The sequence below is a fragment of the Anas platyrhynchos genome, chromosome 14, assembly GCF_047663525.1.
Source record: "Anas platyrhynchos isolate ZD024472 breed Pekin duck chromosome 14, IASCAAS_PekinDuck_T2T, whole genome shotgun sequence".
In the NCBI taxonomy this organism is placed as follows: domain Eukaryota; kingdom Metazoa; phylum Chordata; class Aves; order Anseriformes; family Anatidae; genus Anas; species Anas platyrhynchos.
In genome coordinates, this window is record NC_092600.1 from 3,737,106 (window position 1) to 3,757,676 (window position 20,571).

At 37.6% G+C, this 20,571-nt stretch overlaps 1 protein-coding gene across 4 annotated transcripts in view; it reads left to right on the forward strand.

Annotated features, from left to right (window-relative positions):
* SMAD5 (SMAD family member 5) overlaps positions 1–16,546 on the forward strand; it is a 29,611-nt gene extending 13,065 nt beyond the window's left edge. For 3 of the 4 annotated variants that reach the window (XM_005018687.6, XM_027468154.3, XM_072044642.1), the window contains exons 2-7: positions 6,354–6,992; positions 8,176–8,427; positions 9,638–9,757; positions 10,403–10,624; positions 13,130–13,386; positions 14,618–16,546. In XM_005018687.6, the coding sequence (XP_005018744.1) occupies positions 6,590–6,992; positions 8,176–8,427; positions 9,638–9,757; positions 10,403–10,624; positions 13,130–13,386; positions 14,618–14,761 (1,398 nt within the window). In that variant the 5' untranslated portion in view covers positions 6,354–6,589 and the 3' untranslated portion in view covers positions 14,762–16,546. Of the gene's footprint in view, positions 1–3,337; positions 3,456–6,353; positions 6,993–8,175; positions 8,428–9,637; positions 9,758–10,402; positions 10,625–13,129; positions 13,387–14,617 lie in introns of all 4 variants that reach the window. The other variant, XM_072044641.1, reaches the window with a different exon arrangement.
* The last annotated feature ends 4,025 nt before the right edge of the window (positions 16,547–20,571 follow it).

Sequence of the window (20,571 nt, forward strand, 5' to 3'; positions counted from 1 at the left end):
TCAGTTGGAGTGGAAGCGAATACACACACGTATACATCTTTATTTTTCTTCCCCTCTTTTAAAGCTTTATGAAAGTCTGCGGTCCCTGCTTTCAAGTTACATTTTTTGTTGCCAATTCACGTTTTTAGTGGCAGTATTTTGGGTGTTATTCTTTAATGAAGGCTTTGTGTGTGAGCAGTGAAATTTTTGGAAGGTTTTGTCGAGCTTTTTAATTTCTTAATGTATTTTAGGGCTTGTGGAAAGTAAAAGCATGTCTTCTTTTTTTTTTTTTTTTTTTTTCAGATGGTATTGAGTTCATTTTAAATACCCTTTTGCTTGGCCATGTCCACCAACCTACCAGAGTGGATGCATAAGCTTTTGCTTTCACGTTTAGTGAAATTTAGTGATGCCCTTGTATGTGCTTTTAATCAAGGAACGGCTGGCAACTTGTAGGTATCAGCTGTGGTTAGAGTAGATCCTGAATAACCTTAAAAATATGAGGCAGTTTTAGGGCTGACTTTCAGAAGTGCTGACTACAGTTGATGATGGCATTTCTTAGTGTAATGCTTCTGTTGGAAAATGCCAGTTAGGTGAAATAGGAGTGTGAGAAAATGCACGGTTCTGGTAAAATACTTAAAAGAGAGATTTGGGTTCTAAGGTGGAATTTGCAAGTTTTGGGACTTCTACAAAGCTGAGTAATTAGAGCAGTTGTGGAAACCAGGGCCATGTGAGCACAGGGTTTTTCTGTTTTAGGTGGATGCCTTAAGAAATAGATATATTTTTCAGGCCTGGGAAGGTTTTGCTTTTTTTCCCCTCTGTCTCTCTTCCACAGTATCACACCTAAATTTGAGTTGTACTGTGATGCAAAGCACATTCAAAACTTTCTGTTCTCAGGTCACACTTCTTCCTGAGGTTTTCTTGGCATCAGTTGCCATTTTGAAATGCAGTGGAGTTCTAGTGAACTCCTTCTGGCCGTACCTCATTGGAGATATAGATCATTATCACTTGTATTATTTTCTTGCAGCAAATTTGTAAAAAAATAAATAAAAACAGGCAACAGGCATCACCTTTGCAGTCTGAGCTATACATACGCCTTTCATGGTACCAGTTCTCCCATGTCCCATTCATTACTTGCATCGTGTGCTTGGGCTCACAGTTTTTGTTATTTCTTTTACCAGTGCTAGTTAAATACTTCTCAGCTGACAGAGTTATATGCTTCAGGTTTTTTTAAAGCTGTGTTAGATGATGTACAGATGTGGAAATGAAAAGAAGTAGTATTGTGTGAGAAAGCCATGTCTGAAGCTGTTAATACAGTTTTTGTTGGGAGAGCAGTCACAGTTAATAAATTTTTGAAGATACCAGACAATTCTTTTCTGTTCTTGTTTACATGTATTATTAATTAGAAAATACTGCCTTACAAGGCATGTTTGAAGCAAAGAACTCTAGTGCAAGTATAAAAGCAGTTATGTTTCACTCAATTAGATGTCTCGTTAGATATGCAAGCCCAGTTCTGATGGAAATACCACAAGTTCCGTGTTGGTATCCTTCCTAAAATCTCCTTTCATCTTTTCCTTACCCCTGAGGGGAGGGGGGAGAAGAGTTAACCAAATGATGGGTGATACTTTTCATTTTTTGTGATAGCTTTTCTGCACAGGAGAATTGAAGAAAAATCTTCTCTGTTCCAAAGTTGTGGCAATAGCAGGGAATGCATAGGCCCTTGAAGTTTGTTGCCCCAGTGTGACTTTAGGATTCATTTTAACTTTGATGTGCATGGAAAAAATATGGAACTCTAATGTGTCTTCTGTATTTGTCCTCAAGAAAAGACTAATGAATGCCATTGCATGGGACCATATGCTGGGCCACAGTGTAAGATGTAGGCTTTGGAAAATTTCCTACATGGAAAATGTAGGCTTTGCAAAACCAAGCACAATCCAGCACAATTCCTGTTCAAGACATTTATAAGGAGAAAAGGATCTTACTAAAACAAAGTGAAATTGATGTGAATCCAAGTGAATAGAAGTTGTAGTTTTAGATAGTTTTAAAAATATGTTGATAGCTGAGCACAATAAACTTACTATAATGTAAGTGGGCTTGGGAGCTTTCTGTACAAACACACAAACTGTTTTAACGTGTCCGTGGAGGCAAAGTACTGAAGCATTTCTAAGTTTGAAGGGGCAGTAAGGTTAGGCACCAGAGCTGACTGCTAAACAGTTTTAACTGGCAAGTCTGAGGCAGTTCTAACGACCTACCAATTGTGTAGCTAGTTATAAGGGGTGGTTTGTTTATATTGTGAAACTGAGTCTCAAAGCAGCTTCTAATCAGGAGCACTTCTGATTGGATCGGGTGCTGCAGCAGGCTTCATTTGCAAACTAGTAAATGAAGCAGCAAAGAACAGCATTTGTACACTTGGAATGCAACTTCAATGCTGACAGTAGGAAAGGATGAGGATCATGTAGTTACTTATTTTATGCTTTTTATTCCTATAGGGTGATGGGCTACTTGGTGAATGGGACTTAAAGTTCACATTTTACAGGTGGAAAATTTGTAGTTTGGAATCAGTAGCAGTAGACTAGAAAAATCTCAGCAGAGGAAGCAAAGCGTAGTTCTGCTGCTTCATGTTTATGATGGTAGATGAGCGATAGTCTATTTTTCCCCTCTTCACAAATGAAAAGTAATTTGTGCATTGTGCTGTTTGTTACCCAAATTGGTTTGTATTTAGCTGGCTTGATGAGGTATTAAGAAGGGGTTCAAACAATGGACTTGTTCACAGGACTAGTTTCCTTCCATTTCTGTAGTCATCAGTAAGACCTCTAAAAGTTCAAATGTCTGCCCCAAAATCTAATTTTGGTGCAGCAATTACTTCTTTGTGTTCACCCATTGAAAGCCCCCTCATTTCACCTCATGCAATGCATCGTTTTTAGTCTATAAAGACTATAGATGTTTTTCTCTATGAGGGTGATGCACTGGTGTACTGAAGTCTTGCCTTGTTACGTGCATGTGTCAGCCCTTGGAAGAAATTGGTTTTAAATATAGTTGATCTGGTGAAGCAGTTCCTAACAGATGCCATGATTAGTTAGAAGCCTTTCAATAATTAGGTGTTGGAATTACATTAAATGCAAGTATAAATGTTCTAAATGTATTCTCAACTCATTCAGAAATTTTAAAATCCTAGAAGAGCTGTAGTTTCCACGTGAAAATGTTCTGTTTCTGTACACAAATTCCTGAACCTACTGCTTTGTGACCTTAAATGGCTTCAAAGAAGGAAATGCTTTTACTCTACAAATAATTTATGAAGCTTCTTAATGCTAGTTTGTTTTCATAATAAAAAGCTGTAAACCTTCAGTATTTTTTGTTCCAGAATGAATTTCCAGAAGGCCTACAATGAGGTTCAGTCAGTGTCTCTTCAACTTCTGAAAGCCTATTGGTACAGGAGTCTGTTGTAGGGTTTCTTTTTTGCCCCCACCGCTCTTGAACAGGTAAAAATACACTTGAGCAAAAGAGTCTAGAAAGCCTCATGGGCAGACAGAACGGATTTACTGTAAGTGATATTAATGTTTTCGACTTCAGCAGTCTCATTTTTCATAGTACAAGCATGTATGTGGAAACAGTTTTCTGCTGAAGATGAAACAAATTAGATCAAATTGTTAGGATGCTTCAGGGATACTTGTTTTACTAGGTTTTGCTTTTGTTGACAGGGATTCAGACTTACGTAAAGTTTTGAGAGCTAATTATATTACTTCAAAAAGACTATTTCTGAAATCATTGTTTATGAGACAGTCATTTATCAAAATTCTCTTGACTTGCCCTACAAATACCAGTTATTGTAACAGATTGCTTTAGTAGAACTGTTCCAGCTTTCTTTGCTTGTAGTTGCTTGTTTATTCTAAGAGAATAGTTGTGGGTAAATGTGGGTAAATGACGTTGAAATGATAGACAACCAGTAAAATTTTGTTCCTTGTTGTTCCATGTTACTGTTGTGTTTGAAATACTACAAAAAAAAAAACAAAACTAAACGCAACCATAGTAGAATCATACATCAGTAAATCTGATTGCATAGTGTAGATGGGGCAGCTGTCATGGAATAGACCACTAGCAGGAGACGAGCATTTCTTGAAATCTATTTTGAGCTTAACTGTAGGAATTTTTAGTGTATGTTCTGCCTTGATGATGCTTAAGATTCTTTGAAAGCATAGCTGAGAAACAGAAATAGACGTTTTTAATTGTCTTCTCGCTGGTCTTAAGATTGTAGGTGGGTTCATTTCCTTTTTTAGGGGTGTGAGCAGCTGTTGAAATCTTCCAACTATTGAATGTACCCAGGGCTTGGAAGTTAATTGTCACCATAAACAGCTTTTACTTTTTAGAACACTAAACGTCTAATCTCAGTAAAAGAATAAATTCAGTCTGTGTTCTTGGCCAAGTTTCTTCCTTTATGTATTTCCTGTTACTTTGAAGGGTGCAGAGGTTCTCGTGTGTAATTGTTCTTGGGAATGAAATTTCTACTGAAGATGCTGCCACATCCTTATGTTGCTTCAGAAAGTTGGTGATATCTTACTGCTTTTTTTCTTTCCTTTTTGCAGTACCTTCGCCTAAGGACTGCTGAGACAGTGAGAGACATCAGTCTTTTAAATTTCATTTTGTTTTTCATTTTTTTCCCCATTTTTTTCGTAGTATTGAAGAAAAGCTGAAGAATCAAAGCACCACCAGTGGAGTTAAGCTACTGGCTGAAATAAGTGGATTATTTTTCCTGCAAAAATCATTTATAAGATTTTAAACTTTTCATGATAGCCAAGTGTCCTTGGGTCTGTTCCCTGCTTTCCTCACTTTTTGACCTCCCCAGTAGAAAACCTAGAACAGTTACACATGGGCCAGTACAAATGTGTTGTCAGGGGGTGCTTGCTGTACCTTTGGCTGGTGATGCTTACTGCTTGCTTTGGTGTACCCTTCAGCACTTGTCTTGTGGTTGCAATACAAAAATGCAATAAGTTGCGTGGGTTATTGAAAGGCAATTTTTGGTCCTTAATTCTGCTAAAAGAAAGTACCCATCTGTGTCTTTAAACTTGTTTTTAAATGTGTCTAAACGTGTAGGAAAGCCTTATCAGATAACGTTTAATTAATCAAAGATGGGAGGAGAAAAGATCCACTTGATAAAATGTAGGACTCTAAGAGAACCAACATAGAGGTTTTTAAATCTTCTTCTTATCCCCTTTTTCTCTTAGGTGCAGGTTTGGTGTCCTGAGGTATGTTAGGTGTTTTAATTCGCCATGTTTTATCAAAAGTTGAGAGACAATGTTGTTTGGCAGTCTCTGTAGCAAGAAAGGAAACATCTTTTGTTATTGACATCCTTTCTCTTAGCTCTGCTCTTGCTTTTTGCCAGCTGCTCATTGTCTATACTTGCTTATTTAGTATTCACCAGAGATTTTACAAGTTCTTATCAGTTCTTTGCCACGGCACATCATTTCCTCTTGTCATCCTTACTCCTTAATTTGGGAGGGGAGGCGGTGTTCTAAGGATTTGCATGAGAGCTGGTGAGTGGTAGAAAACCCCGCCATTCATGAGCACCGCGGGAGTTGCACAGCATTGTTCTGCTCCTTCTCCCCTTTCTGGGGCACTTGGTAGTAAAGGTCGCGTTTCTAAGACTTACTGCCATGCCTTCCCCCCTCCTCTTTTCTGGGGAACGGAAAAGATTTTTTTATTTCTTGCCAACAGCTAAAAATATCCAGTGCTTCAAATATTCTTCTTAGAAGATAGAAGGAAGTGCAACATAAAAATAGCCACAGCTGCAAAGATTGCCCACCTTTCTTTATGGCTCATGAGGGATGGGTTTGGGGATGTCTTAATACTCTTTAAAAAACATGGAGCACCTAATCAGAGCTCAAGAACTAGTAGATGCTTTAGTATTTTCTCCTTTTGATTAACAAAGATCCATTTGAGAAGCTGATTATTTCTCTGGAGTAATGGGTGTGAAGCTGCTGCTTCCACCATGCCTCTTCCTTGTTTCTTGGTAGCGAGTTTGTCTTCTTGTGAAACACCGTGACAGAGGTGTAACACAGGTTTTAAAGCATGTTTCCCAAATTTGTTTTTGGGAAGAAGCTCATGGATTTAAGGAATGGTTGGACAATATTGGTGACAGAAACTGTGCTGCCTCTTTGGTCCTCTAACTGTCCTTTTTCCCACTAATCAGAAATGCAGCAGCTGGGGCTTTGATCATGTTTTACTTTATTCAGCTGTAGGCAGAGATTCTGGTAGTTTTCAGGTTTTGTTCTGAAACAAAATCAGATGCAATGGCCAGGGTTGAAATAGGAATTATTTTAATATCTGCTTTTTTGTTTTGCCTTATTCTTTACTAATTGCCTGTTTACTCATCTTCTTAATAGTGCTAAATTGGAAGAATTGATCGTTATTTCTGATGTGAAGACTTCATCACTGGCATCTATGTTCGTTTGTCAGCGTCCAAGAAAAAGCACAGTTCATCAGTGGCAGTAACTGCTTTCAGTTACACTGACATTTGTTTGAAAATAAGAGGAAAAACAACCAAAAAAAGCCCAACAACAACAACAACAAAAAAAAACAACAGACAAAACCCAACAAACCTTTTGAAGACTTGTGTCAAATGACGTCAATGGCCAGTTTGTTCTCCTTTACTAGCCCAGCTGTAAAGCGTCTGTTGGGCTGGAAACAAGGAGATGAAGAAGAAAAATGGGCAGAAAAAGCTGTTGATGCCTTGGTAAAAAAGCTGAAAAAGAAAAAGGGTGCTATGGAAGAACTGGAGAAAGCCTTGAGCAGTCCAGGACAGCCCAGCAAGTGTGTTACTATCCCCCGTTCTTTAGATGGACGACTTCAAGTTTCTCACAGAAAAGGCCTTCCCCATGTAATTTACTGTCGTGTTTGGCGTTGGCCTGATCTCCAAAGCCATCATGAGCTGAAGCCATTGGATATTTGTGAATTTCCTTTTGGATCTAAACAAAAGGAAGTCTGCATCAATCCATACCACTATAAGAGGGTGGAGAGCCCAGGTATGTTTGAGCATGGCTGTCTGAAAGCTGGACAAAATCTCCAGGAGCCACTTGTTCTTTGCTTCAGTACTATACAATGAATTAAATCTGGTGTAAGAGGGAGTTTGGAAGAATAATGTTCAAAAGTATAATTTTCCTGTAGGGTTATGGTGAGGTGTGTTGTCCATTCTGTACTGGTTTTCTTGGTGGCAAATCATGCTTTTCCCCCAGCCTGCTACCTTAAATGTTAGTGGTGAAGTCCTTATTTACCATCAAGTAGGAAGGCAGTAATCTAAAGACCTTGTTGTCTTTGAGACACTTGTTTACAAACCTCAGTCTTTGCAAGGAGGTTGGTGGCATTCTTTCAGAGCTTTAATATTTCATCAGTGAGTGACATGAACCCAGGGGATTGAAAAAATTCTGGGATTTGGTGCTCCCCACTTGACTCCCACCAGTAAGCAGCAAAGTTGAACAGAACTAGGAATGATCGAGGTAGGTACCACGTTTGTGGCAGGTTGCAAGTCTGCTGTTAAGACACATTGCCTTGGGAGAAGGTGAGGAGGGAGGACTGTGGTTACGAGTGGGAGAGAAGAATTAGGTTGCTCTGGAAGGTGTGGTGAAAATGCCTTCCGTTGTTCCACGAAATGGTTGCATCTCTACTGCAACTGATTGTTGTGCTCAAGGGCTCTACTCTAGCCCTTGAATTCCAGACTTCAGTCAGCACTCTTGAATTTAAAAGTTCAAACTCAAATTTAGCAATAGTTGTCTACTGTATTACAGATTGTCTTCAGCGAAAATGTCTAAATGTAGCTATATAGTTCGACTGTAGTGATGTTGTCTGGATTTCTGTCTGTACTGCTTTGATTGCGCACAGATATAGTGGGTTTTGCACTTCCAAATCAGTACTTCGTTACACACTGCATGTGAACTCGTTTTAATAATAATTAAAAAAATGGCTTCTTGTTGCATGAAATATAAGTGTACTTCAGCTCTGTCTTCTGCAAGGGTAAAGTTTTAGTCGGTGATAAAGTGTAATTTAAAAATGAAGGAGAGAGGATGTGGTGTTGTCACGACAGATAAATCCTCTTCTCTCCACACGTACCGGTATTGAAATTTCCATGGTGAGCACGTGGTTTATATCCTTTTCCTTCTATTTCAGTTTTTAATCGAAGTTTCTCTGTGTTTTGTTTGCTTGCTTTTTCAGTTCTACCTCCAGTGTTAGTGCCTAGACATAGTGAATTCAATCCACAGCACAGCCTACTAGTTCAGTTCAGGAACCTAAGCCACAACGAACCACATATGCCACACAATGCGACATTTCCAGACTCTTTCCAGCAACCCAACAGCACTCCATTTTCCATTTCGCCAAACAGTCCCTATCCACCTTCTCCAGCCAGCAGCACTTACCCAAGCTCCCCAGCTAGCTCTGGACCATCTAGTCCGTTTCAGCTACCAGGTAAGTACACGTAAGCATAAATGTGAACTTAATGAAAGTAATGGAAAGGTTTTATTGCAGTGCTAAAACCTGTTGTGACTTAACTCAGGAATTTGTGGTACTTACAATAAATTGCTTTGTTGCTTGCATGTTTTAATCTTGGATTCATTGCTGATTAGAGTTGTTTTATCTTTCCAAATATTCTTTGTCACAGATACCATAGTAGTGAGTTATTTTGCACGGCTTCAATGTAGAATAACTGACATGCTTTAGAAGAATGTCAAGCATTGAAAAGAAAGCTGGTGCAACAGGCTTATCAAAAAGGTGTTTTCAATGTCTTTCTGTGAATGAGAACACTTAAGTGTGGTATTTAACTGGAAAAAAATGGAACAAATTCTCAATGGGACAAGCTTAACTGATTTGGGTGAAAATGAGGGGAAAGCCTGACTGAAAGGGGCAAAGGGAAGAAGCCATGTTGAATCTGTCTGATTATTGGTGTGATTTAGAAAGCTGTGAAGGTAAAGAATTACAGAATTCATCTTTCCAGGAGCTCAGTGACCTCATCTTGTTTCTCACACTGCCCATTGCTGAAAAAAGAGTGTCCAGTCAGCACAATATCCCTCTTGAGTGGGGAGTGACCGAGATCAGTAGTAAGGATGATATCCAGAGGATGATATCCAGAGTGAATTTCTGAAATAAGGGGTAACTGTGTTAGTAGACTAACTGCTGCTGATTGGAGGGAGCAATGCAGAGATGCATGCTTGTGCAATGAACTCAGCCTACACAAGCAGTGAAAAAATAACTGTCTGGTGTAGGCCTTCATCAGGCTATAGCAAATAACATCAGTATTTCTACCTCTTCCTCGTTTCTTGTTGTGCAGAGAGAAGCAGTGGGTGCAAAAGCTAGTGTTTGTGGTACTAAAAGTGGGAGCTATAGTCGTTTTGTCCAGCTGCAGAAGTGCAGTTATAAAAAACAAACAAAGAAAAAGGTGCATATCTTAGTTTTTCTCATGTCTAGCCTTGTCTCTTCTAAACTAAGAATGCAGCTGTTGAAGTTTGCTGTAAAGACAGCTGGCTGTATTGTCTTCGTGTTACTTTGAAAACTGGTCCAAATGTTTTAATATCTCCTATTAAAGAATATTTTAATGTGTTTACAACTGTAAAGTGAATAAATAAATAATTAATTTAAATGGTTGAGGTTTATTCAGTCTTTTTTTTTTTCTTGTTTGTAGCTGATACTCCACCTCCTGCATATATGCCCCCTGATGATCAGATGGGGCAGGATAACTCGCAGTCTATGGACACAAGCAATACAATGATCCCTCAAATTATGCCAAATATATCTACCAGAGGTAAGTTGTATAGTATGTAAAAGTAACATTGTTTGGTTTCTTAGTACTCACAACCAAGTTGAATGAATAGCTTCAAATGATGCAATAAATCTGTGTTGATAAGTGGAAGTAGTCCAAGAAAAACTGGAGTTCTAACAGTAAGAACTACGAAGCAAAACTTGCCTTGCTCATTTGCCTCTCTTGCTTTTAATGCCTCAGATGTGTAGTACAGTTTATGATGAATTGAACTTTTTCGTTCTTAGAATTAGGGTTTTTCCTGCTACTTCTGCTTGCTGTCAGAATTGTATATTCACAAAGGCTCTGAAAATTGCCAAAATAATTAAATAATTAATAATAATTAATAATAATTAAAAAAAATTAATAATAATTAAAAAAAAAAAAGTGGAAGGTTTCACCAGGTATCAGTCATTTGTGTTTTTTGTGTCTTTTTTTTCTTGATATAAGACTTAAAATAGGAAAGTGATTAAAATCAACAGACTAGCTGAAATGCGTGAAAATAATTAAGACTAATCAGGACTGTTCTTGCTCATCATAAAAGTTGGCTAAGCTGTTGATTATTGATATCCTGGAAGACTTGCTTTGCAGTTTTAGTTTTAGTATTTTGACATTTATGTAAACTGTTATTTCCATTTTGCTTATTTTCAGATGTTCAGCCTGTTGCCTATGAAGAACCCAAACACTGGTGTTCGATCGTGTATTACGAATTAAATAATCGTGTTGGAGAGGCTTTTCATGCATCTTCTACAAGTGTCTTAGTAGATGGGTTTACAGATCCCTCCAATAATAAAAACAGGTTCTGCTTAGGTTTGCTCTCGAATGTTAATCGCAACTCAACAATTGAGAACACTAGACGACATATTGGGAAAGGTAAAGCTTTGTCATATTATGCATGATTAGGAAGCTGAAGTCTTGTTTTTTACTTCTTCTGTTCTTGTTTGTGAGTAGTCATTGTTGCAGCACAGAGAAGCTGAAGTATTCTGTGGTTTATTATCTACTTCTCCAGTATCTGAAGACAAGTTACTTAGGCATGGTTTGTTTCTAATTGGTTTAGAAATGGCATACATTTTTCTTTATTACTTATTTAAAAATTTAACTCATTCTTACCAAACTGTAGTGTCATAGGGGCTTTTCGTTATGGTTAATGATATTCTGTATGTAGAAATTTTTATTTCAGCACCAAGAAACACACTGCAGGACTTCTGAAGTTCTATATCTGCTTCGTAAATCAAATTCTTCATACCACTTTACAGTATATCAAAGATACACTTTTTATTTTTGTTGTTCATGCAGGGTATTACACTGCTGTCTACAGTATGTTCAAATATCTTGCATAAGTTGGCAGCAGGACTTTGAAGTGCTAATGTAAAACTGCAAGGGCTCATTTGTCTGAGTGAATCCATGGGTGTGTATGTGTGTGGGAGGGATTCCTGGAGACAGCAGGTTTTGCAAGATCTTCTAGTTTTCCCGTAATGTTTGGCTGATAGCATGTATAGATGCGCAGTGTTCATCCTTGATGGAATGTGCTTGGATTATCTTAAAATGTAGTGCTCCCTTTCTGAGCATGCCCTTTTTTGTAATTAACTGGTGAAGTCCTGAGAAGAGAACCTGATTTCTATTGCACCGATCCAGAGGCCTTTTTAGCACCTAAAATTGTTTGATATGTTCAGGCTTCAGCTTTCCAGATGCAAGTCACTGTTGCTGATAGTGCATCTTCAAGGCCTGTCCTGTCCCTTATGAGGCTTTTAATTAGAAACTACTATAAACATGGCAACACTTTTCAGTTGTTTTGGAAACTGCCAGACGTATATTAATATTTTTTAGAAATTTATCTCTGCAATTCTGTTGTCTAAGAAGGATTAATATAAATGAAAAACAACTAATTTTTTCTGAGGTGGATGGGAGTAGGGGAAAATGATTGTCAGATTTTTTGCTTTGACCACTTTTGATAGTACTGGCAGAGAAATGTTACATTTAAAATGGATCCAAGATCACATAGAGTAGTAGGAACTACAAGTAAATCTGGAGCTTCAAAATGCTGTGTGTCTAGTACTAGTTACTAAGCTAAAACTGCTTTGTAGTAGCATTCCTGAGAAAAATTCAGATTGGTTTGGGATAAAAGGTAATGTGTGGCTTTTGTTCAGACGGTCTTGGAGTTTTTTGCCTCCCAAAAACTACCCAATTCTATCTGCTGAACTTCTGTAGACATACTGTAGTGCAAGCACAAATGATTTCTAATTGTGCATTTTTGTTTTGACATATCAGTTTTCTTCTCAGACTGTTATATTATACAGCTCCCTTCTTTTTATATCTCTCAGTAGGCCTTTACCAAAAATAATTCAGCTAGCAAGTGGTGGTGGTCTCTGTGCCATAAATAGGGTTGTGTAGTGAAGATGTATTCTTGCTCACCCAGATTTTCTGCCAGCTGTTTATAGTTGATCAAGCCAAGGGTTCCTCTGTGTAAACTTCATTCTGCCATAGTCCTAAATGGATCTAGCAATGTTCACGACAGTTGTTGCTGTCTGAAAGATCAGCTTGCATCTGTTGGCTTGCTACAGCCTCACCTGGTAAACGATGGCATAGTCAGCAGTTGATTCTCTGAGCCTTTCAAGAAAGACTTAACCAAACTGAACTAAAACACAACTGTATGGCAGTGGCGGGTGGGGGAAAAAGGGCGAAGATGTGGTGGAAAAGTGGCGGTGAGCATCCGTGGTCAGACACTGAAAGGATTAGTGGCTTTTATGTTTAAATTTTGAGTCAGATGTTGTATGTAGTAGGAGCTTCAGAATATAAAGAGAGGGAATTATTTATGTGCATTGCTGAATCCAGGCAGTTATAATAAGTCTAGGGTCTACCTTGATTTTTAAAGTCCGTAAAACCTGATGTTATTTAATTTGTACAGATAATGGGACTCACATCTGCCTTTGCTTGAAAAAATAGGCTGAAAATCAGAGCAGACTAGGGATGTACTTTCTCATTCATGTCTATCACTACCCCTGCACCGAAGACTCTTTTATTTTCTTTGGAATTCCCATGGGTGGAAGCCAACAGTTTTTTAACACTGCAGTTTTAGAATCTGCATAAGTTCTCTAGGAAACTAGCTTGAAATAGCTGTTGACATGGGAAGTAGTTTTTTCGTTTTGTTCTGTAGTTGACGAGAGAAGGACATCTAGTGGTTGATGTGTAATGAAGCCTGTTGTATTTTGAAATGGAAATGTGTTACACTGGGCATAAGACGGTTGGGACAAAACAGCTTTTTCAAAAAGCTTGTTGAACAGAAAATTTACGTAGTTGTCTCTGATTTCAAGGGGATTAAGTACTCTGTTTTTTTATTTTGAAAAAGAAAAATTGAAACATTTTTCTCTTTTTTTCAAGGTGTTCATCTCTACTATGTTGGTGGGGAAGTCTATGCTGAGTGTTTAAGCGATAGCAGCATATTTGTACAGAGCAGGAACTGCAACTACCACCATGGCTTTCATCCAACAACTGTGTGCAAGATTCCTAGTGGATGCAGTCTGAAAATTTTTAACAATCAGGAATTTGCTCAGCTTTTAGCTCAGTCTGTCAACCACGGATTTGAAGCAGTATATGAACTCACCAAAATGTGCACCATTCGAATGAGTTTTGTGAAGGTAAAGAAATTATTTTGGGGGTATTTAAACTTATTGTGAATTTGGGTACTCAGCAGTAATTTACAATAGCACCATAGCGATGTAGCAAAGCAGTTCTGAACCTGATTTGCTTATTTTCAATTTTAAAATACGTTGAAAATGCTGACTTAGGAGGAAGAAATGAAGGAAATTAGGGTACTGAAAAGAAAAGCACAGTTTGCCTGTTGAACATTGGCTATGTATTCAGTTACTCTAAGTATTCTGGACAGGGTTTTAATCATTGTAGTTACTCTAAAGTTACTAAAGGAGATTTGAGCTAGTGCTCTGAATCTGAGCAAAATAAACTACAAGAGCATTACAAGAATGAGAGTAGAGAGGAGCGTAAGTGATTGAATAAAATTGTGCAACTCCTTCAAATAGTTTAAAAATTTAAATACAGTTATATAATTGTTTGTTAATATGGAAATAAAATAATTTAAATCCAAGAAATCAAACTGTCCTGTTATTCTCACAGTAGTGTTTCCTCAAAATTGATTGTCCCTCCAGTTTTTGTCACACTGTGTCCAAAAAGAAAGCTTGATACGAAGTATTCAAGGTTAAAATGAAATGAAGCAGGAAATCTTCGTTCCATTTATAAATTGACACGTTAAAACCAATGGAATTCTGTGGATATTGCCTCAAGGATCTTTTTGTACCCATTGCACTTGCTATTTGGCCTGAGTTAGTAAATATGGTAGGGCTCCTGGTTCCTTCAGGTTAACCAGATATACCATTATATATGTTATACCCTGTCCTGCTCTTTAGATACATGTCATAGTGCTGCCTACAAACCAAATGAACTCCAGGTAGTTAAATACTGCATAAGCACAGGATGAGACACGTTTCTCAAAATCTTACAATTGTTTGTTTTGCCAATGGTGATGAACAGTGTTCAGTTTGAGAGTGTGGAGGACAGGGAGCAGGAGGGAGAAACAGAAAAGAGATGCAGCTATACCTAGGAGTCCCTCTGGAGCTCACGCAATGACTCTGTCTAGCAGAGGAGACTTGATTATGGCTTCTGAGCACAGCCTCCCTACCACTCGTTCCAAACCTGAGTTTTTTTTCTTATCTATAGATGATAAGATTTGTTGCTAGATTGTGAGTTACCTTCAGATATATATCGTAGATAACTTTCTAGTGCTTGTTAGTACAGTTATTTCAAAACGTGAGTATATTCTCAACTTGATTTATAATATTTTGTTCATTTTTATAGGGCTGGGGAGCTGAATATCATCGACAAGATGTCACGAGCACCCCATGCTGGATAGAAATTCATCTTCATGGGCCCCTCCAGTGGCTGGATAAAGTACTTACACAAATGGGTTCTCCTCTTAATCCCATCTCATCTGTTTCATAGTGCTGAAATTCTATCTTCAGCATTATTTTTAGTGAACTTGCTCCAACTCTAGAGAAACTTCCAGTATGGATACTGTGAGCTGTATGGAGAATGGATCTTATGGTTTAACTTTTTTTTTTTAAATCCCGTTGTGACCAATTCCATTGTGTATAGCTGATCAGTTTTACATTTCAATTTGTTCTTGTGATGCTTAAGTGACAGTTGAGCCCTAAGGGAAAAAAGTCTATTGAAAAATTCAGAACACTTTTCCCCTACTTGGAGTAGAACTTAAACAGGCATATGTCTTAACTGGAAATTTTTTTTTCTTTTTGTCCTGTAGGGACAAGAATTATGAAGACTGACTTCAGAAAAATAAATACATATCATAGTTTGGGATTTTTTTTAAACGTTTATAAAACTGTTTGAACATGTGCAGCTCCAGCTTGCAAGCTGTATTTTTAGTGTAGTTGCTTAACAAATTAAGGTTGACATCTGTCATAAGCAAAATTAGACTATTATGGCTAATTTTCCTCAGATTGAACAATGATTTTTTTTAAGTGTACACATGAAATATACTTTTTACAAATATTGGAGTGGTGTAAAAACACTTGTCTATTGGAAAATGCTGTCGTAAACACACTGTATATTAATGCAGAGTAGCAGTTCTTAGCCTTTTCCCACTTCAGTTTTGTAATATTGCTTTTAACCACCATTTTAAATAGTAATTGATACAAGATAAACATCTTGCACGTTTCTGGAGTAGTAATTCTTGTTTTGCTTTGATTTACACTCATGCCGTTTGGATGTGGTTGCCAAGGCCTATTTCTTTTTAGGTACCTTTCTCTATTTTAACATAAACACTACAATTTGTAAATGCTTACTACTTTTTCGAAGGAATAAGTTTTTTGTTTTCTTTTCGGTGTTCTAGCTGTTTATTTTACCTGTCTGGAATTGATCTGTGTTAAGCTTTTTAATCTCTCGGTAGACATTATGCAGTATTAGTGATTACACTATTTAATTCACTTTCAGTATGAGTTTGAGTCTCTTTGAAGACTGTGAGTGGCTTAGCAAATTAGTAACTGAATGCAGAAGCTTTTACTTCCAGATCATATAATTTAATACAGACCTGTTGGTAATGACCAAAAGTAATCACTTCTTTGTAGCCTACATGAAAAGTGGTCTTGAGCCTGACCTTAAAGGCAGGTGTTCAGTCAGAAGACTCAAAACTGTAATTGGCAGCTTTATGGAATTCAAGGACTGCATTAATACGATGATGAAATTTCTCTGTCATGTAAGGAATCCTGTTGCCTGTACTGTTGTATTACTCAATTTAAACACTGTACTAAACACTAAAAGAAATCAGTTAAGTAACACATGCATAGTTTTCCCCTTTTAAATAATTAACAAAAAATGAGGTTGAAAGAAACATTCTAAGAGAATTAGAAGTTAATTATGTACAAAGTGCCTTTGCATGCAGAACTCATTTTCTTTTTTACTCTTTCCGTAACTCCACTTCAGGAGAGAGTTCAGTATTTGGGGGAGAGACTAAAAACTTCAAAAATGCAAATACTCACTAAAAGGTGCATTGCAGTTAACTACTGCAATCCTGAGACATCAGTTGCTTACACAAGTTCTTTTGTTTTCTGTTGAATGACAGTTTCTGCTCAAATGTGGAAATCATATCATATGGTACCTAAGTAACAGATCATCTTAAAGGAATAAAGTTGTTTACGTGTCATTAAAATGTTTCTTATGAAATGCCTTAAAGGAATAAAGATAAACTGTAACACTTCTGCAGAACCCTAATGTTCTCTTGTACAGGAATTTCTATATTACTTGGTGTTTTGCTTTTTTTTTTTTTTTTTTAAACCAGTTTCTCCAGTGTGTTTAAAAACAAACAAGTGCATCTTCAGGAGAAGGGGAAAAAAAATCAATGTTTGCCACTCATCTTTGGGGCCTTCTCTTTCATTCTTCGGGATTGCAACCCACAGATGGTTCTGCTGATTGAATAAGATGCAAAGTCAGTTGGCCACAGGATCATACTTGCATTTTCCACTCCCCATACCCGGCTTTTGTCAAGTTGCTGAATATGTATATTTGACACTACAGATTTATTTTTTTTTCTGGATTAGCTTTTATAATAAATGTCATGGCACGTTGGATTAAGGAAAGATCTCAGTTGTAGGTACAAGATCTTGCTTTATCCATAATGTTTTTCACCTGGCTTCATCTCTGTTCACTTGTTTGGATGTGGCCAACTAAATGACTCAAGAATGGGTGCTGAAGTGCCTATAGATTTGCCTATATTCTGCTTCTCTGTTCCTTTTAAGTAGGACTTTTTTGACAGCTTCTTAGCAAATCGTGTGCACTACTGGTTCATGGTGGTCGTAATCCTGCTTAGTTTATCTGTGCTGCTGATACAAAATTCAGGTGTCAGTGCATAGATGGGTTGGATGAGAACTGTGTGACGCTAATTATGTTTCAAGTGTCGTGGTAGCAGAGTTGCTGCTTCTGTTGCAGCATGCTTGTGTATGTCACTTATCCTAGATGGAGGGATGGAGAAATCGAATCAGCCGGTAGTGTGGTAGTGAAGATGGAGCCTTTCCAGTATAGCCCAGCTTAGACTGAACGTTACTCTTCAGTGAAAATGTTTTGGCTTTTGTAAGTGTAAGTATTTTCTCCTTTTGGGGCATGTTTCTACTTTACAACCAACCACAGCATTAATTAACAGCTTTGGCAATACCAGTAAAGAGCCTGAACCAGGCATATGCTGAGGTCTTCTGGGTTTGCTTTTATAGTCACTAAGATAAGATAGTAGCTTGGATATTCCTTCTCTAAGAACATCAGTCTTGCTGGCAGTCAATCCAGCACCTTGTGTAAGTATTACGTTCATTTAATTGTGTTAGGCATGACATAGTTATACACGAAAAGTTAACATTGGGTTGTAAAATCTATAGGACCAAAGGAAACCAAAATAAAACTTTGAGTATGGCTGACCGATGAGAGAGAAGCCTAACAAAACAGCCCGTTAGTCAAAACAGTGATGAAACAGCCTACACATCACAATGCAGTGTGGAACTGTTTAAAATATTGGAATTCTTCTGGTTTTTGCCTGAAGCTATGACTTTTTTTTTTTTTCCCCACAGTATTACAGTGTGAAAGTTGTCAGTTCTTGGACAGCTACTCTTGTAGTGGAAGTCTAGACAAACACTGAAATGTGTCAAGCTTTTTCCTTAGTTTAAAATATTTTTTTTTTCCAGTGTATTGTTTGAGTTGCCCAAAGTGTTGCTAGTGATGGTCTTTAGAGAAACCAACAAAACATTTGCTAAATGTTTTGCTTCAAAAGACAAAAATGTGACTAACTTCTTGTAGTTGTGAAGTTTCTGTTTAGGAAGGAAACCCATTCTGAATTGAAATCAATAGACCAAACCATCAGATTACAACATAAATTTGCTTTATTGTGCTGCTCCATAAACCTGCTTCTGTGTTTGTTGCAAGCATAACCTTTATGCTTTTGTTTACATTGTAGGAAACACAGTTCTAGCAATGAGTTTTTCATTTAACTCTAAACATCTTTTTATTTTGTTAATTTTAAAATTACTAGTTTTTGCTATGTTATGTTTTAAAGATATTTTTTTGCATACTGCTGCTCATATTTCAATAAACAAACAAAAAAAAAATGCAGATTTTTCTGATTTCCTTTATCTGTATCTCAGTATGGGTTGAAATACTTATTTACAACGGTTGCCTTATATTGAGTTCTTGCAACTCACTGCTGATGCCTTACCATGTACGTGTTCCTCCTCATACAAATGTGATGTTGTAATTATAAAAATGTTTTTCTATAGCTTTTTGCTGCAGTTCTCTCAGAAACATCAGCCAGCCAAAAATTCTGATTGCAGGAATTATATTCAGTTGCTGATACTTTTAAAAAATAGTTGCATCAGTAGTACAACGATGTGTATCTGTAAGTAATGTTCTGATTAGTGTGTTTTGGGGTGGATAATTTCTTTTTTTCTACCATTGTGGCTGGCCATAACCTTTTTAAACAGCCACTCATCATGTCTGAGTTGCTTTAGACTGATGACCAATAGTAATTGAAAAGAAAGCTGTGTGAATATCTCCTGAAATTCAAGTCCTGTTCCAATAAAACAGAAATTTAGGAGCATTTTAGCAAACTTTATGTTACTGTGTATTAGACTAACTTTTGAAGACTGAGGAGAAGAAAGCATTTCTCTTGTTTATCAAGATACTACAGAAACAGAGGATGAAATAGTAATTGAGGGCGTGCGTGAATCAAAAGAAGTCCCCTTTTTAGTAGAATGAGTGCAAAAATACTGAACCCCAATTCCACAGGAATCTGCCACTCCGTGTAAGATCTACAGAAAGGACAAATCAAAACCAGTACTGATTCTTTTTGCTAGCAGACCACCACCTTCCAGATACACTACACAAAGTCCTCAGTATTCTCAATAATAGTTTATTTAATAATGGTTTATTTTAGTTTGGATCTCCTGCGAATGTGCAATTGCAGCGTACTAAGAAGCACCCAATCAGGTAGAAAAGACTCGCACTGAGATTGGGAGATGCAAGGGAGAAAGGGGAATTTTTTTTTTTCCCTCCTCATACTGCTTTGATGTTCTTCCAAGAGAATAATGGCCATGAAAAGTAGACAAAAGATTTACGGTGATAGTGCTGCTCAGATGATAGAGGCTTTTTTGCAGGTTAGTAACTTCTTGAATTACACATTGCAGTGGCTTGTTGGTTTTCCAGAAACTTGACGTGGATCTGTATTAATAGCTTTCTATAAAGTAAGAAAAAAAAAAAAAGGCTATTAATAGCTTTAAAACATTATTTAATAGAATTTAAGAGGTTAAGTTAATCCTATTACTCTGGGAAATTTAGAAGTATTTTAACAGTTGATGGTTACATCCTTGTGAGGAGCTAGCCAAAGTAATCTCAGAAACTGATTATTGTTTTCTTTGGGTGTTTTTAAAATTATTTTTTAGAAAAGAAAAAGCTTTGGGCAAACGCCACCTCACCCACCCCACCCCAACCTGCGGTGTGTGTTAAGTGAGTCAGAGGCCGCTTCTGTTCTCTGCGTGCAGAGCAAAGCAAACATGCAACTGGCGTTTACAGTAATGAGATGTCGGGTGGCCTATGTGTTGTGCCAGGAGAGATCTGCCTGCCTCGTCTAGTGCAGTGCCCTCTGCCTTCCCTGACTCCCTCCCAAGAAATTCTACTTACACAGAAAAGCTGTTCCAAGGAATTTAGGAAAAATTGGGAAATGAGATATTCTAGGATTGGTCCTGTCTGTGTGTGGATCCACCCAGCAGGATGCTGGTGATGGTCTGGAGTCAGTGCACAGAACATGGGGGATGTTCCAGGAGGCTTTCCTGAAGTGAGCACTTGGCATTGTGGAAATGCTGATTCCGATGACTTCCAAATTCAGGATTGCCTATGCAATTTTGTGCTCAATTGACAAATATTTACAGAATATTTACTTTCCTTCTGCTTGATCAGCATTCAGAAAGTTTTACACCGAAGCTAAATAACAGGAAATCAATGAATTTTGCCTAGGGAGCTCATCTCTTTGATTCCATGCCTGTGTCACTGAATTTTGCACTGCACACTAGTGAGCTGGGGGCTGGAGGGGGAAGGAGGTGTGTTTGGTTGTGTGCTGTGACAGCTGATGATGTGACAAGGGGTGAGACGAGTCGGAGCAGAATCTGTTCCACCTGCTGTTACTAGAAAGCTCCACTGTGTATACCTGGTGTGCTTTCCAAATACTGCCAACATTAAAAAAAATAAAAAATAATAAATCATTGGAC